The 17,658-nt window shown below is 33.2% G+C and overlaps 1 protein-coding gene across 3 annotated transcripts in view; it reads left to right on the forward strand.

Annotated features, from left to right (window-relative positions):
- Positions 1-17,658, forward strand: part of Utx (Utx histone demethylase) — an 81,190-nt gene that overhangs the window by 53,705 nt on the left and 9,827 nt on the right. For all 3 annotated transcript variants that reach the window (XM_083094651.1, XM_083094652.1, XM_083094653.1), the window contains 8 exons: positions 4,197-4,375; positions 6,130-6,258; positions 11,095-11,278; positions 12,435-12,650; positions 13,336-13,494; positions 14,689-14,875; positions 15,208-15,525; positions 15,723-17,321. In XM_083094651.1, the coding sequence (XP_082950777.1) occupies positions 4,197-4,375; positions 6,130-6,258; positions 11,095-11,278; positions 12,435-12,650; positions 13,336-13,494; positions 14,689-14,875; positions 15,208-15,525; positions 15,723-17,321 (2,971 nt within the window). The remainder of the gene's footprint in view (positions 1-4,196; positions 4,376-6,129; positions 6,259-11,094; positions 11,279-12,434; positions 12,651-13,335; positions 13,495-14,688; positions 14,876-15,207; positions 15,526-15,722; positions 17,322-17,658) is intronic.

A 17,658-nucleotide genomic window follows, 5' to 3' on the forward strand; every position in this document is an offset into this window, starting at 1 on the left:
TGAATTTTATTATTTTATCAATTATATTTGCAGTTTCATATTCTTTACGAATATATTATGTTTATTTCAGAGAATTAAAAGGAATGAGATTAAATAATATTAAAGAAAATAGGTTAATAAATATTTCAATAATTATTTTATTAATAATGAGAATTTTTGGGGGGTCCATATTTTTTTGAATTTTTAAAGATATCTTAATCTTACCATAAAAAGCTTTTATTTTTTTAGTTTTTGTTTTATTTTTTTATTTTTATTTTATTTTATTTTTAATTTAATTTAATTTAATTTTTTTATTTTTTATTTTTTTTTTAGATACTATAGTATCTTGTAAGCTTAACTAAGTAGAATTAATGATCTATTTTGTAATAGATTCCATATTAAACCCTGAATATTTTATTAATCACAATCAACACAATAAATTCTTTTGAGGGCTGAAAATCCTAACATATTTAACTTAAACTAATCATTTTGAGTGAACAATTGGATACTGATTTTTCCTACTCTCTCTTCCTCCGTTCGATGCCTCGCACATAGTTGATAGCATTATAGTTTCTTGCGAAACGGGCGAGTCACTGACATTTCTCTTCCTGCTCGCGTCGGGAGTGACTCATTGTCGAAGACAACGAACCCCGAAAGGAAACGAGGCGAGTGAATGAAGCGATGAATGGACCTTCTTATGAATGAATTTACTACCGTTCTCTGCTTCCCCCCCCCCCTCCTCCCCTCTCTCTCTCTTTTTCATATAGATGATGACGACGTGATGGCAATCGGTTTTTTTTCCCTATGTTTCTACTACTTCTTCTCGTTAAATCATCGCTTATTTCCGGACGCCTCACGAGTCTCGTAGTAGAAACAGGATCTCTTGATCAGAAGGATGTCATTTGTATTTTACGAAGCCAGTTATTTCAAATTGATCGAGAAACTTGTCACGAAAGTGAAAATCGACTTGGCCGAGGAGAATCTGTCAGATATTAAAAGAACACTCTGTTTTTTGGGACACTCTGTATATAAGAGAGTCTTATTTAGATGTTGATGTTACCAATATTCCTTGTTGAAAAATAGGCATCTTTTTTTTATTTGATAAAATTTCCAAAAATCACTTTCTAACATGTCGATGCAATTTCACACACATTTATTATTTTTATTTTATTTTAATTATTATTTTTAAATGAAATTTTTATTTAAAATGAAACACTTCGTTTCTTCCTAGAAATTTTATTTCAATTGATAATTCTTTTTGGCTCTAATATAAAATAGTTGTTAGTGTCTAAATATAATTTCCAAAATTTTTATGAAGAAATGCACTATTCAAAAAATGATAAATCTTGAAAATAATCTTGAAAATAAAATTTCCAGAAATTATTCATATCCAGAAAAAGATGCTCATTTCTTGACAATATTATTATTGGTCTCTATTCTATTTATACGAGGGACACCCTGTATCTAGAGACAATTGCACGTGTATTATTCATACGTGAATTACGACATTTTCCTCTGGGGACTGATATTTTTCGGTTCGAGAGTTAATTTCTCTCTCTCTCTTGGCTCTTTGTTCCTGCAATGATAACTTGCGTTCCTCGTCGATCGGCGTTTTTACTTTGCCGCTTTATTCTAGCGGGAATTGCAGCTCGCATTCGGTGAAAGGCAGGCGGCTCAGCTGTTGCGGGCATTTATCAAGCGCGCGCGGTTAAACGCGACGTTACACAGAGAGCCACGGAGATAATCGTAAGCGTTACGTCGCTCGTGTTTCATAACCGGCTCGCTTAGGATAGGAAAAGTGTGCCGTAACCCCGCGCTGTGAAAAGTGTGTCGCGCACATGCACACCGCGATGGATATATATACACGTTTAACGCCTCATACACACACACACACAAAAGCCACGCGCTGTACTCGCGCGTTTCGACGCCGGATACACTAAAATTGGAACGATATGGGAAAGATTAGCGTCTTACCCCCTCCGTTTTTCCTTTACGAAAATGATACGTGAAAAAAGCTGCCATGTATCTTCAAATGAAAGGTAAAAAGAATTGATAATAATTGAATTATTAATTGAAAATAATTAAAATGATGATTTATTTTTTTATAATTGATTGATTGATTTATTTTTTATTTATTTATTTATTTTTTTAATTTTGATAATTTATTAATTTATTTTTCTTCTCTCAAAAATCGTGTTGACAAAGAGAGTCGAGGGAAAGTATGGGAGAACAAAGTATTAACGAGGGATGATGAAACGGAAATAATAGAGACTTGAGAAAGGGATGCGGAAGGGACGGAGAAATCCGGTTATAACCTGTGACCTATATGTAACCGTCACATGGCCGTCGTTTAACGGGAACGAAAGTGACGTCTTGACGACGGACGCTGCTCTCGCCTTCTGCCGGGCTGCGAGCTGACATTGGCTCCCGTCCAGCCTCTCTCGACGCTCCGAATAAACTGGCGATCGAAAGTAACCCCTTGGAGAAAAATTAAATGTTTCATTTTCGTAGCATCTCGGAATATTTTACGATAATGATGGCTCAACGATTCTCAAAATTATTAGGAGCAGCTTTTTGTTTTAAGAAATTTTTTTGTGATTGCGTGCATTTTATTTTTCCTCAAACGAGGGGAAAATTAGAAATAACTTTTCGTTCTGAAAAAATTTCTTTTTCAATTGTATTTTGTTTTTTTTTCCGAATAGAGAAAATTAGAAATAGCTTCTCTTGAGAAACTTTTTTCCAGTTGTGTATTTTATTTTTCCCGGACGGGGAAAATTAGAAACAGCTTTTCGTTCTGAGAAATTTGTTTTTTATTTGCATTTTATTTCTGCTCAAAAGGAAAAATATAAAATTTTTTCAGTATGTTATATATGGATATTACAAACATATTTTTGTAATATTTATATATCTTCTATTTTTGTTGGATTAATACGTATTTTTTTAGATTTATACTACAAACTATTTCTATAACATCATATCAAACTTGAAAGAATAATACATATTTTCTAATAAATTTTTTCCTACACAAACCTCCTTGAAAAATTACAAACTTCTCCGAGAGACTGAAGCGTACTCTTGAAAATTGTACGTAATCACCGTCTTTTGAAGAAGGAGAAAATATCATTTGAAGACAACTCTTGAAAATAAGAGTCTTCAATCGTAGATTGTACATTTTTCAAAGGGGCTCGCAGTATTATGGTCATCGTCTGGTCGCTATGTGTTATTATTCGTTTCCGGCTTTCCATGTGCATCGGCGCGATCGATCGACGTGTATCGATCGCATGGTTCGCGATATGTCGCTCTCGTAACAATTGTTACGCGCGCGCGTCGCCGCTCCCCCTATTCTTTATTTCGTTCACGGGGCTCCGTGGTCGCGTGACAGACGTTATGTACTAACCACTTCCTGCGCGTTCACCTTTGCCACATTGCGTGCATACGGATAAGAAGGTTACGGGAAGCAAGGAATGATGAAGAGGCAATCTTGTCTCGATGATCGCGACACAATATAATATCGTGGAATAAATATATTTCTGTCTAGAAAGAATTAATTATTTGTGCTTGAGAAGCTAGATATATGTTTTATTATTTTATTAATTTTTTATTGAACGATAAGAATAAACAGAAGCTCTAATAAAATAATTTTTTATTATAATTTATGGAGAAAAAATGTTTCTTAATGGTAGGAAAATTTTTCAATATGTTTTAAATATTTAAAATATATTAGAGATATATTATAAATATATATCTATCTCTGTGTTTACATATTCAATGTCTTAAAACATTAAATATAATATATATGCTTTATTATAATTTATAGTGATAAAAAAATGAAAATTTGCAAATGAAAAATATTCATGCAAATGAAAAATATTCATTTTACGAAAGCTATTCAGATTTTTTCAATACATTTGCGAATCTAGGTCTCGAATCTTAAGTGTTTCTGCATTTTCCTTTATATGAGCAAAAATGCATACAATAAAAAAATTTATTTTATTTATAAAATATATAAAATTATATTTATATAAAATTTATATTTATAATTTTATATAATTTATATTTATATAAAATTTATTTTACTTTATTATATTTATTTTATTTTAGAAAGTTGCGCCAAAAAATATTCTCTTGTTTTGAAATTTTGAACAAAAATATCTGGAGTGTCAGAAAATTTCTTTATAAGATGGAAAATAATCTTTTTGCTCCGTTGCGTGTTCCAGGGCCGTGAAAGCGTTCCAGCAGGTGCTATGGGTGGAACCAGGATTTCCGCGGGCCTGCGAGGTTCACCTACGGCTTGGCTTGATGCTGAAGGTCCACGCTGAGTTCGACGCCGCCTTGAAGCACCTGACCCTCGCCCTGATCGACGCCACCACACCTGCTTCCTTCTCCAAGCTCGAGAGTAAGTAGCAGGTTTACTTCCTCGCATTGCGAGAAACCCGGGAAAAATGCGCACCCTATTTACATCGCAGCTCCCGTCGACAATCCATCCCTCGCTTCGCTCGCTCACTTAACTTCCTCCACGAACTTGACCGCCTTTTCTCGATGCTCGCATCGTTCTCGTTTCCCAGTTTTATCAGCTCGCCACAGTTCTATCTTTAGTTATGTACAATTTTTTTTTACTTTTAATTTTAGAAAAAATTTTTAATAGAGAAATTTATTTTACAAATATTGTACAAAAGTATTATATTGTTTTAAAAATTTTCAGTAAAAAAAATTTATTTTAAGAATATCATATAAAAATATATTATTTTAAAACATTTTCAATAGAAGAGAATTATTTAAAAAAATATATTTTATAAAAATATCGAACTATTTTTTAAAATTTTCAATAGAAATTTATTTTGATTGATTAGGTGTAATATGTTTTTTGAGACATTAGGTGTAATATATTTTTTATACATGATGCCTAATCCAGTACAAGTGTGTGCGATCATCTTTTTTATTTTTTATATTAAAGAAGATTATGACATTTAACATCCAAGTTTAATGATTTGAATTGAACTATAATATTATCATTATAATTATATAATTCATGGAAGCTGTATCGAAGAACAAAGATTTTATTTTTTTAGCGATATGAATATCTAATAAAAATTATAATAGCATTTCCTGAGTCGATTGCGGGATTTATTTAGATAGAATTTATTCACGAATCAGACTTTGAAATTTGCGCATAATTATATACATAAGCGACTAACTTGCGACTAACTTTCATTAAGAATTAATCAACAACATATTATTAATTAATCGTTCAAATTAATCAATTAAAAATATCGTGAATATTTCTTATATTTTTTATTTATTATTTTATTATTTATTATTTTATTATTATTTATTTATTATTTTATTATTTATTATTTTATTTATTTATTATTTTATTTTTATATTTTTTATTTTATTCTTATATTTCTTAATATAAACTTAATTAATGGCGATATAACAATTCATGAGTTTCATATATTTCGTAACGTGAAATTTCAAGTAAGAAAGAAATTAAATTTTCGAGTGAAAAGTGGATTAAAAAAATTATTTTCATTTAATAATAAACGACCAACATTTTGTGTCAATAAATTATATTAAAACAATATTATTATATTTAAATTTTTATAAACAATATAATTATATTAATAATTAATAAGTCTTGAATATTAATTTAATGATTATTAATTTAATGACGATTTTGTTTTTCCAAGAAAAGATTGACTCCGGAAATCCGTCATTGAGATTGCAATCAGAACTTCCTTTTTCTATCTCATATACATCACATATGAAACCTAGAATTCCTAGACGGAAGTTTTTCGCGAAGATGAATCATGATGACTATTACTGATTCATGACTCCGAATTGCAAACCCCACATAATGATTCGATGATTCGTCCAGGAGTCACTCTTCTCTCTCTTTCGGATACTGAGAATTTTGCGCGGGAATGTACGATATAATTTCCTATCGGAAGTCGCGCTTTTTTAAATAGCCAGCCGTACTTCGATGCTTCTGACGTACAGGAAGTTCGGAATCCCTCTTTCCCAATCTCCCCTCTCAAAATCTTAAAAGCCGATAAAACTTGCCTTCTACAAATATAACATGTCTTTCTGATTAGTAGACTGTTGAAAGAACATATCAGGGAACTTTGTTTCTTACCTTGTGTGTCGTAGTAAAATTCCACATTGCTCACTTGTACGAGGTTCAGGGCAAGTATCGCTTGGCCAAAGAGCACTATGAAGTCCTGCTGAAGGAGAAGGTACTGCCATCGCATCTCAAGGCCGATATCTGCCGTCAACTGGGTAAGTCCGTTCATCTGTCTACTAATTACTCTGCGAGTGCGATTTTATCTAGAATTGCACAAGATAAGATTCAAAACAAGATTCACAAAAATATTATTTCAATTTTAATCTGTTTTCGAAAATATTTGAAAATATTAATACTTTACTCAAGACCAACATAGGATCTATGTTGGTCTTGAATAAACTTTGTAACAAAAATATCGTTTTGTCTTGTTTTGTCTCAATTTGATTAATTTTTGTCTGATATTAAATGATTATTTAAAATAATATTTAATATAATTTTTATAATATATAATATATTTTTATAATATATAAACAACAAAAATATTTAATATAATTTTTATAATATATAATATATTTTTATAATATATAAACAAAAATTCTGGCTAGTTTTGGTCGATTACATTATTTCCAATGATCCTTTGATTAATTGACTAGCGATATTAAATAATTTATGAATAATATATAATCTTTATCAAGAGACAGTTGTATATAATAATATTAAAATGCTCACACAAAATCAGAGAATCAGCTGCATGTGTTGTACGCAAAGTTTTGTGTTGACTAAATAATTGTGTAAAATTTTATATTGTTTATTTATTATTTTTTTTATATTGTGTTATCAATTGCTCCTAAATTTGTGAATATAAATATTTTTATTTATTAAATAAAATTGTTTAAATTCCGACATAAATAATAAAAACATGACGCAAATAATCAATTTGCAAATGCATTTAATTTAATGAAAATATTTACAGGAAATAAAGCTAGAAGAGAGATTCTATTTACTAAAACATTCAAAGTTTATCTCTATATTTTTCATAAAACTTAAAAATTGTCGGTATCACTTGATATCCTTATTAGAAAAAAAAGAAAAGATTGACTTGCTAGAACGACATACCCTATATAAATACTCAAGATGCTGGAAAAGGGAAAAACAAAAGATATCGCAATTGGGAAACACACTTTAAAGATTCCGACACATTTTAACTTTAGGAGAGAGTGTGCAAATATTTCATATATAAATATTTAAGATATTATGGAGAAGGAGAAGAATGTGAAACAAAAATATTACTTTCGGAAAATTCTATTTGAAAGTCTATTTGATCTTTTCTAACTGTGTAGAAGAAAGGAGAGAGGAAGAGAATATATTAAATATTTAATATGCAATGAGTATAAAAACAAGAGAGAGTTTTGTTCCGATGAATTTATTTGAAAAACTTTTGAATGTTGAATGAAATTTGCGACAAGAATATCTTTAAATTTTTAATACAAATTAGAAATCTTTGATAGTGTATAAAAAAGATAATCAAGTGTATCTTTTTTTATAATTATTGTTTTGTTTATTATATAAATAAATTTATATATAATTTTGTTTAACTTAATTTACGTAATTATTTAAGGAGACATAAAATTAAAGGATATATAATTAAAATATTAAATATATAACATATTAGACGAAGATAGGATTAATAAAAATTAATGCGGCATTAATAAAAATAATGCGACATCTTTGATACTTTATTTTAAATTTATATTATAATAAATAAATAAATAATAATTTATTATATAATAGGTAATATATTAATATATATGTATAATAAATTTACACATCATATATGATTTTAAAACAATTTTATATAACGTGTATATATATATATATATATATGTGTGTGTGTGTGTGTACAGGGTGTCCCAGACTTAACGAATCAGCCATTAATGGTAGATTCCTGAGATCATTTGGAAACGAAAATCTTAATACCAAAATGTTGAGAAAGATGTAGTTTCGGCGCTATAAAAGATTAAAGATTACCAATCGGCGCGTTACATTCTTCTGTGCTCAAAAACATAGCGCATCAAGGGGCCCGCGTACAGCGCGATAATATCGATATCGATAGAGGGATCAATATAAAATAAAAAATAGGATTCTGCAGCGAACACAATTGTGCCTTCGATGCGACAGTAGTCAGTAGTAGTTTGAAGTAATTTTTATGAAGTCTTCCTCAACATTTTGGTATTAGAATTTTCGTCTTCAAATGATCTCAGGAATCTGTTATTAACAGCTGATTCGTTAAATCTGGGACACCCTATATATAGTAAAGAAAGTAGTTTAAGAAAAATTAAGCGGAAACGTTAATCTTTTAGAATTAAACGTCGACATCATTGTAACCAACTTTGTGTTATTTTGGAAGATCCCGATTATACTCTAGTTCTAGAGGGACACTTTAGCGTATCGCAATTCGGCATCTAGTCTACGCACAGTCTAAAACAAGAGAGAGAGAGAGAGAGGAAGAAAGGGAGAGAGAGAGACATAGGGCAGGTGCGAGGGAAACGGAGGATAGTTTTCCCACAATCTAACCGGAGTCGCTCCCTCTCTCTCCATCCCATTCACGGCGCGGCCTCTCCTTCCCTCTCTGTCCCTCGTTCATTCACTCTCCCTTCCCCGGATCGCCTCTCCGTCTCATCCCCGGCCCACCCTAACCCGGAATAAATCAATACACGTGTCTGCAGACTACTTGGCAGAGTGCAGCCGGCACGCCAAGAGAGGAACCGACCGAATTCGAGCGAGGCTGAAGACGCGACGATCCGAGAGAAAATCCTCTTTTGCTCCGAGGTCTCGTCGTGGGGGTGACGCTTCTCGCCTTTTATTCGTCGCGACAGTAAAGATGCCTAAAATATCTCCTTCCGATACTTAAAATGCTTCTTCAGGGACAAAAAGATCCCGTCTAATGAGAACTTTTCACGTCCTTGGACATTGTATTGTCCTTTCAAACGTGTCAACAACGGTGACTCAAACGCTTTCCTATTTTTTTCCCCTTCGGAACGGATCGTCTCTCGGTGAAAGTCGCACATCTCGCATCTCCCGGGGGGTTGTGCCTTCTTGAGGACGTGATCGGACAAGCGTTGCGAACGGGACTCGTACTTTACGACTTATGCTTATGGCTCCTCGCCTGGATGATCGTCCTGATTGCGATCGACCGGTTTTGCTACCCTTTTTTTTTTTTAAATCTCATTCTTCTATCCATCCTTTGGGAAAAGTAAGAAAGGGCAAATATTTCTCGTTGGCTGAATAATAAATTTGGCGAAGTCACCGTTCATTAACTGCGATTAATTAAATGCGTGAAAAATTTTGTATGTGATGAGAAATTTTTCTTAGTAAAACCCACAACTTTCGGAAACTCGGAGAATCGGTGGAAGATTTCTCGGAAAAAATGGGGTTTAAATCGATCGAAAGATCTAATTCGAGATTCTCGAGGGCTCGTCCGGAACCAGCTGAGCTCACAAGCTAAGGGCAAAGCGAATTGAGTATAGGCCTTTACAGATGGGACAGGTATTCCAGGTGACTAAATGAAACTAAGGGTAAACGAACGACCGACAGTTATTAACCTTGCGAATAGGAAAGACGAATGGAAAGGGAAAGATGGGAATAATTTGAGAAGAGAGAGAAAGAGAAAGAATTCTGGCTTGAAATATAAGTTTAATAAAAGGAAAATAAGTTTAAAAACTTTATTGTTTTTCATAAAGTTCTACGTCGAAAAAATCATTGATTCAAAATTTCTATTCATTAAAATGTCCTTCGACTTCTTTTTTATTTAGAAAGATAATTTTCAAGAATGTAATATAATACAAATTGTAATTTATAAATTTATAAAATTTTATATAGATTAATATATACATAATAATATAAATTTATTTAAAACAGAATTTGATTTTCAGGGAAAACTATAACGATTCTTTTACTGATTTGATGAATTGTTATTGAGAATTTGAATTGATATTAAAAATACTCTCTTCTTAATTGATAAAATAAAATAATTATTAAAACAATTATTAAAATAGTTATTAAAAATAATTATTAAAATAATTATTAAATATATACGTTAATTATGTTAATGTTGATCGATCAGGCGAATTAATTGACTCGAGCGGTTTCCACGTGGCTTTCCCCGCCACGTGTTCGCACATTTACGTATCGGGAAAAACAACTTCTCGTGACGCGTCGCTTTTCCCACGACGATTAATTCGTCGAGTATCAACAGGTAAACATGCGTTGCGATCGAAGCAGTTGTCATAAATCAACGTCATTATATCGCGTGCAAACATAATTTTTTTATTATAATATATTTTATAATATTATAATATATTACATTTATTGTATAACATATTATAATATTATATATAAAAGAGAAGAGAATTTCGAATTTTGTATTGATTGAATATATATATTTACTTTTTCGATTATTCTCAATTATTCATCTTTTTTAAAGAAATATTTCATTTCTTCAATCACATTCTAATAACATATGATACCGAGTTGTACGAGAGATCTATCAATTATTGAAAATTTCCAGGCTTACTAAGAAGATGAAACATCTCTGCAAAGTGAAAATAAATTTCAGGCTTCCGTGTCTTCTTTAAAAAATTATTTATAATTTTAAAGGACCAGGGGGATTATCGGTAAAATTAAAAAATCTTATTAATTTATTCCGAAAAGACTGGAAATTCGCATCAAATGCAAAAAGTCTGTGAATATAAATGTCGCCAAAGATGCTTAAAAAAATTATCCCCTTCCGACGAGGAGGCGAAACTCTTGTTGCACATGCTAGTCGTTTTTTCACGTTTCTACGCCTATGTTTATAGAGGGGTAACACGAGACAGTCCCCCTAGAGAAGGGACAGAAGCGCGATTGCCAGAGCTATCCCTAGGCTGTACCTGCGAAAATCTATCGAGTATAGCTCACTAGCTTCTCGTCTAGCGTCGAGATAACACCTCGGTGCGGTGCTCTAGGAGGAAAGCGGAATAGCGCGTGTGTATGAATCACGTTGTCGCTTGCAGGATGGATGTACCATGTGGTTGACTGTACGGTGCTGGGCATAACGAGGCAGCAGAAGCAGACGATAGCTATCCACTGTCTCCACAAGTCCATCGAGGCTGAACCTAAGAGTGGACAGAGCCTCTACCTCTTGGGTCGTTGTCTGGCCGCCTCAGGAAAGGTTCACGATGCGTTTATCGCGTACAGGTAATAGGCACAAGCATATAAAATAGGATAAATAAGGAGAGTAAAAGAAAAACTGGGGATGCGTCAGTCGCGAAGTTTATTTTACGCAAACTGTTTTATATTCTTTGTTAAAATTATATTTTTAGATTATATTTTGCAATGAATAATTTCAGCAAATTATAATTTATAAATTATATATATAGATGGATTTATATTTATAAGCCATTTTTAGTGTTAAATATTGAAAGATTTATTTTAGACAAAAGAAATGAGTTGAATTTTCGCGAAATAATTTGTTTTAAGAATTTTGAAGAAAATGAAGCTAATAATTATAAATTTTTATAAGATTTTTATATTTATACTTGTTATTTTATTTCCTTTATTTCCATATTTTTATTTAAATAATTTTTAAATTTTATTTAACATATTTTTCCTAAAATAATTAATTAATTTCAAATTAAATTTTATATACATTTAAATATATATATATATATATATATATATATATATATATATATATATATTATATATATATTATATTATATATTATATATATATTATATTATATATTATATATATATATATATATATATATATATATATATAATAGAATATTTTAAATAGTTTATTTATTTAATTAGTTTATTTATTTAAAGTATAATATTGAAGATATGAAAATAATTTAATTATTTTTATATAATATAGTAATTTTTAAATAAAGAGAAATATTATTGTTATAAGGAAAATATAATATTTTTATTAAATTATATAATTTTTATTGATGAAAATTTATATATTATTTATATATTACGTAAATAAAAGGAGATTTTATTATTTATTGAATTCAAAGTTCAATTTAATTTACTTCAATAAAATAAAATAAAGATACAGAAAAAAGAGAAATAATAAATATTTATATATTGAATTAATATTATATCTATTTAATGTATAACTAATACAATATATAAAAATTTAAAAATATATATATAATTTGAAATAATTTTTTTCATGATCATTAATTTATAAAAATGCTTAAAAATTAACGTTTTATATAAAAAAATATATATGAAGCTAATGAGAAATTAGGATTCGTTATTAGCTTCTTCTTAGACTTTTCTAACTACATTCACACAAAATGTTTGTTTCTTTTATTACGATTTGAAAATGTTCTCGGCAGGAATTCCGTCGAAAAATCGGAAGGTAATGCGGACACATGGTGCAGCATAGGCGTTCTGTATCAGCAGCAGAATCAGCCTATGGATGCACTACAAGCCTACATATGCGCTGTGCAGCTAGATAAGACCCATTCGGCCGCTTGGACTAATCTAGGGATATTGTACGAAAGCGTTAGCCAACCGAAAGACGCTCTGGCTTGTTACGTCAACGCATCCAGGTAAATTGCACGTCATGCATCAATGTAACGCGAGTTAGATAGACTATATTTAATATAAGAGCACACTTATTATGAAATTAAATTATTAAATCAAAATTAAAATTATTTCTTATAAATAGAGAGTTTCTTATAATATATTTCAATGTCCTTCTTTCCTTTCAACGACTTAAGAGGCCAAATATAATATTGTAAATATGATAAATTGCTTAAACATATAAAATGAATATATTATGATATTAAATGAATTATTTCATTTCTATTTAATTATTTCATTTCTTTTCAACACCGATGAAAAATTGTTATAATTTAGTATTAATTAGTTTATTAATTATCATTTTTTAAAATTAAATTTAAAAGAAAATACTTAAAAGAAAATAAATATATGATTTTTAATCAGAAAATAAAAATCTCCAATTATTATTATTATTTCTAATTGCACGCTCTATCTCTGTAGGTAAATTTTTAGCGTGTCGATTAGTCATTTAATTTACTCGTCATATCATGCGTGCATTTTTACGCTCCATGATACTATATCAGCGTATTTCTAGCGCAGAGATCGGCACGTGGTTGTAAGTTGAAGGCTAGATTTATGTTCCGCGACGCGATCTAAAAAATTCACAAGTCGACGGACGAATGGGTTATTAGGTCAGTTTGAGATAAGAGAGTCGTCCTTCTGGTTTTACAGGGGAAACAGCAACGCAGCGAATTGCACGGGTCCACTGATGGGCCTGGGTGGCGTCAAGTCCGGTGGCAACAACCCGATGAACCCGTCCCTCCAACAGCGCATCAACTTTCTGCAAAGTCACCTAAGTCAAGCACCACCAATGCCTTCTGTCGCTACCAAGTGAGTCGAAAAAAAATCAATTTATATTACAATGTTACAACGCGATTCTCCGTTTACACTCAATCATATTGGTTAATATGATACGAGGTGTTCCTCGCATTCCACTTGTAATAATCCTCGGATAGATAAATTATTATAGACGATAATTATTTTTTGAATTTGAATTTAATTATTTTTTAATTCAATTTTATGATCTTATTTCTAAAATTTTATATAGACAAATTTTATGATATACAAATAATATTCTCTAACAATTTAATCATTGCAGGCTGCAAACTTTATTTGTCGAATTATTCTTTTTATTTAATTTTGTGATTTTATTTTTTGAATTTCATTTTTATTTAAACTTGTAATTTTATGATTTTATAATTTTCGAATCATTTCAGAATAATAAGGGACTCGATTACGCAACATTAACGTAACATTGAAATACAAAATAACGTGTAATGTCGAAATTAATTGGGATTACAAAAGATTGAATTTTCATCTCGCATTTCATATTTCGCAAGAGCCATTAAAATTCTCTAAGAGTCTATTTTTGTAATGAAAAAAATATTTATTAACTATAAATATAATAAAATGAAGAACAAGGAAAAACACATATAAAATTGGCTGCTTTATATCGATTTTTTTATAAATAGAGTTTCCTTATAATGTATTTTAAAGTCTTTCTTTTTTTCACGATAAAAGGTCAAATATAATATTATCATAAATATGATCAACGGCTTAAATATATAAGAATTATTCATATTCGATCAAAATTTTCTCGTTTTCTGATAAATATAAGAAACATTGAGTTTTTTCAATATGTAAAGAGTTTGTTTTGATATCGAAAATTATGATCGATATAAAATGACATTTCATAAATATTGTGCTGAGAATATTTATATTTGGAACACTCGTTCCACAACAATAACAGGAAAAAACTGTCGTACGAGCATGATCATTATTCCGTTTCGCAAACAAGAAACCACGTCAATCTAATAAAAATCACCGAACAGTTTAAAACGTTTCGCGTCTATCAAATATCACACAGTCGATACAGAAAAGACTTATCATGTATTTTTATACCACATTCTCTCTACTTTTAGCTTCAATCGTATTTTTGGAATTTTAGAAACTTTAAAAGCTTTGGTGTATTTATACTTTTTTATTAGTTATCAAGCCATTATCCTAATTTTCATCTCTATTTAGGAAGCGGCATTTGCCGTCGATCGAAGACGCTTGGAATCTGCCGATCAGTGCGGAGATCACTAGCCGGCAGCAGCAGCAACAGCAACAACAACAACCTGGCGGACCTTCGTACAAATATGGCACCACACCTACTGGTCCGCCGCCGCCTTATCCTCAAGCTCAAGCACAGAACCCCAAGCGATTTAAGGTAGAGGTTTTGACTTATTTGATCATATAATCTAATATTTGGTTTATCATAGGAAATCTCGAAATTATTTGCAAGCGGAATTTAATTATCAAAAATGAAGATATACAGGGTGTCCCAGACTTATGAAGTCTCCCTCAACATTTTGGTATTAAGATTTTCGTTTCCAAATGATCTCAGGAATCTACCATTAACGGTTGGTTCGTTAAGTCTGGGACACCCTGTATAAGGAAAGTAATGTTAGAAGCTAAATAAAGATGTATAAAGAAAATATTAGGGCTGATTGGGTATCTCATGCTTGTATTGAAGATTAATGAATTTTTTCCCGTTAACAGACCGACGAGGCGATATCGGCCGCGCCGCAGCAACGACCACCGCCGTACTTTCTATCGTCGCAGCAACTCCAAATGCTGCAGTTCCTGCAGCAAAATCACGGCAGTCTGACGCAGCAGCAACAGGCCTTGCTCGTCCAGCTGCAGCAACAGTACCGTGCGATGCAGCAGCATCAACACATTAGGCTGCAGCAACAGCAAGCGGCGCAGCGGAGCCTAAGGCCAGGACAGCCCGGTCATCCCACGGCCTATGGCGGTCACCCTCAGAATCTCGGCCAGTCGTCGGGCGTCATCAAGAACTACGGGATACCGCAACAACCGGTAAATGTCGGATAATATTCATTCTTATGCCGCTAATCTAGCCTCCTCGCATGCTGGAGAGAAAGTCTTAGACTCTGCGGAAATTTTTGTCATGAGAAGTTGTGAGAAATTAAAATTCTCTTAATTTTTTAAATTAAGAGTAAATATATGTCACGTTAAAGTCAATTATATATCATTTAATTTCGATCGGCGTTCAGTTGCAGGGAGGTACGGTGGCACTGCAGACAGGCTTCTCGGACACCAACGTCGGTTATAATACAGCGGCGACCGGAAACACTACGCAGTCACCAGGCATGCCTTACAAATCTGCCTCCGACCCCACTTATCCGCCTCAGAGGCAACAAATCGCAGGCGGCCCTCAGTATGGCGGTCAGTACCAGCAGCAGCCGAATCAGTACGCTGCTCAGGGTTACACGCAGATCTCTTCGGTGACCGGCGGCTATCCGGAAAGTTCCGCTGCGGCCGTGGTGAATAAGGACAATCTGGACATGACGGATCAGGAGTTGCAAGCGCTGTTATCACAGAAGGACATTGCTACGTCGCTGGCGGAGGATCTCCTTAAGCACTTTGGCTCTGATGGTCTAGATACCGTCGTGAAGGAGGAGCCATTGAGTAGTGGTGTCAATGACAACGGTACATTGAGCTCCGGTCCATTCTCGCCGTCGAATCTCGAGGAGAATGCGGCGGACAAAGCAAAGGAGGTCAAACTGGAAAAGCCTGAGGAAGCTTCTTGCCAGCCGACGCAGCCGAAATCGACGGCGGAAGCTGTGACGACGACACCCGTGACGACAGTCGCAACGACGACAACGGTAGCAGCAGTCAAGTGTGAGACGACAGCGACGACGACGGTGAAGAGTGAAACGACAATGTCGTCGTTGTCCTCGAGTACAACGACGACGACGATGACGGCGATGACAAACAAGAGCGAAGCTGCTGTCAACATTTCCAAGGCAGAAACACCGACAACAATGAATTTGAAGCTCGAATCGTTGTGCGAGTCACAACCGGAGCAAGAACTTAGTATTGAAATGGATGCGAGGACGATAATCGAGGCGTGCAAGGGTCAGGGATTAAACGGAGTGCCGAATTGCTCGATATTGAGCGATCGTTCGCCGCCACCGGCACCGCCGGACCCGCCCAATCAACGATTGACGAGGGAACAATTGTTGCCGCCTACGCCGAGCGTTTATCTGGAGAACAAGAAGGACGCGTTCAGTCCGCAGCTACAAGAATTCTGTCTGAAGCATCCAATCGCTGTGATACGCGGCCTCGCGGCGGCGCTCAAGCTTGACTTGGGCCTGTTCTCGACTAAAACCTTAGTCGAAGCGAATCCAGATCATGGTATCGAGGTGCGCACGCAAATGCAGCAGACCAGCGAGGAGAACTGGGATCCCGCGCTCAACAAGAAAGTCTGGAATTGCATCAGTCATCGTAGCCATACGACAATCGCCAAGTATGCGCAGTACCAGGCGTCGAGCTTTCAAGAGAGCCTGAGAGAAGAAAAGGTGCAAGGCGGTGGAATACACGTCTCCAACTTGTCAGATTCGGATTCAAAAGACAGCACTGGTCAAACGGTCAGACGCAAGAAGAATACTTTTGGCTTGGCCGGTCGGCCAGGAACCAAGATGCTGCGTTTTGGCACCAACGTGGATCTGTCAGACGAGCGAAAGTGGAAACCGCAATTGCACGAGCTAATGAAGTTACCGGCTTTCGCGAGAGTGGTATCGGCCGGCAATATGCTTAGCCACGTCGGCCATGTCATCTTAGGGATGAATACGGTGCAGTTATACATGAAGGTAAAATAATTAGAAGAATTTTAAAAATGTATAATTTTTTAAAAAGAGGTAAAGCAGTGATTTCCAATCTTTTTCTGACTGATGTCTCTCTTTAAAAATAAATATTTCATCAGTGCCCCTTTCAATAAAGATAGTCAGAAGTGAGGGAAAAAATTATTAATAAGGGTTGTGACTTGCATGTATTTTCACATAAAGTCGCTTGTTTGCAAAACTGATTTTATTCTAGAGCTACGTGAAGATTAATTAGTAAGTTATTGATTTAATTGTGATTTATTAAAATTATCAAAATATTTAGGTTAAAAATATTTGAACTCCAAATAGCTGCACTGTAAATACA

This window comes from Camponotus vicinus, unplaced genomic scaffold (assembly GCF_025532165.1).
Source record: "Camponotus vicinus isolate PSW18456_S1 unplaced genomic scaffold, iyCamVici1.0 SCAF_3, whole genome shotgun sequence".
Classification (NCBI taxonomy): Eukaryota; Metazoa; Arthropoda; class Insecta; order Hymenoptera; family Formicidae; genus Camponotus; species Camponotus vicinus.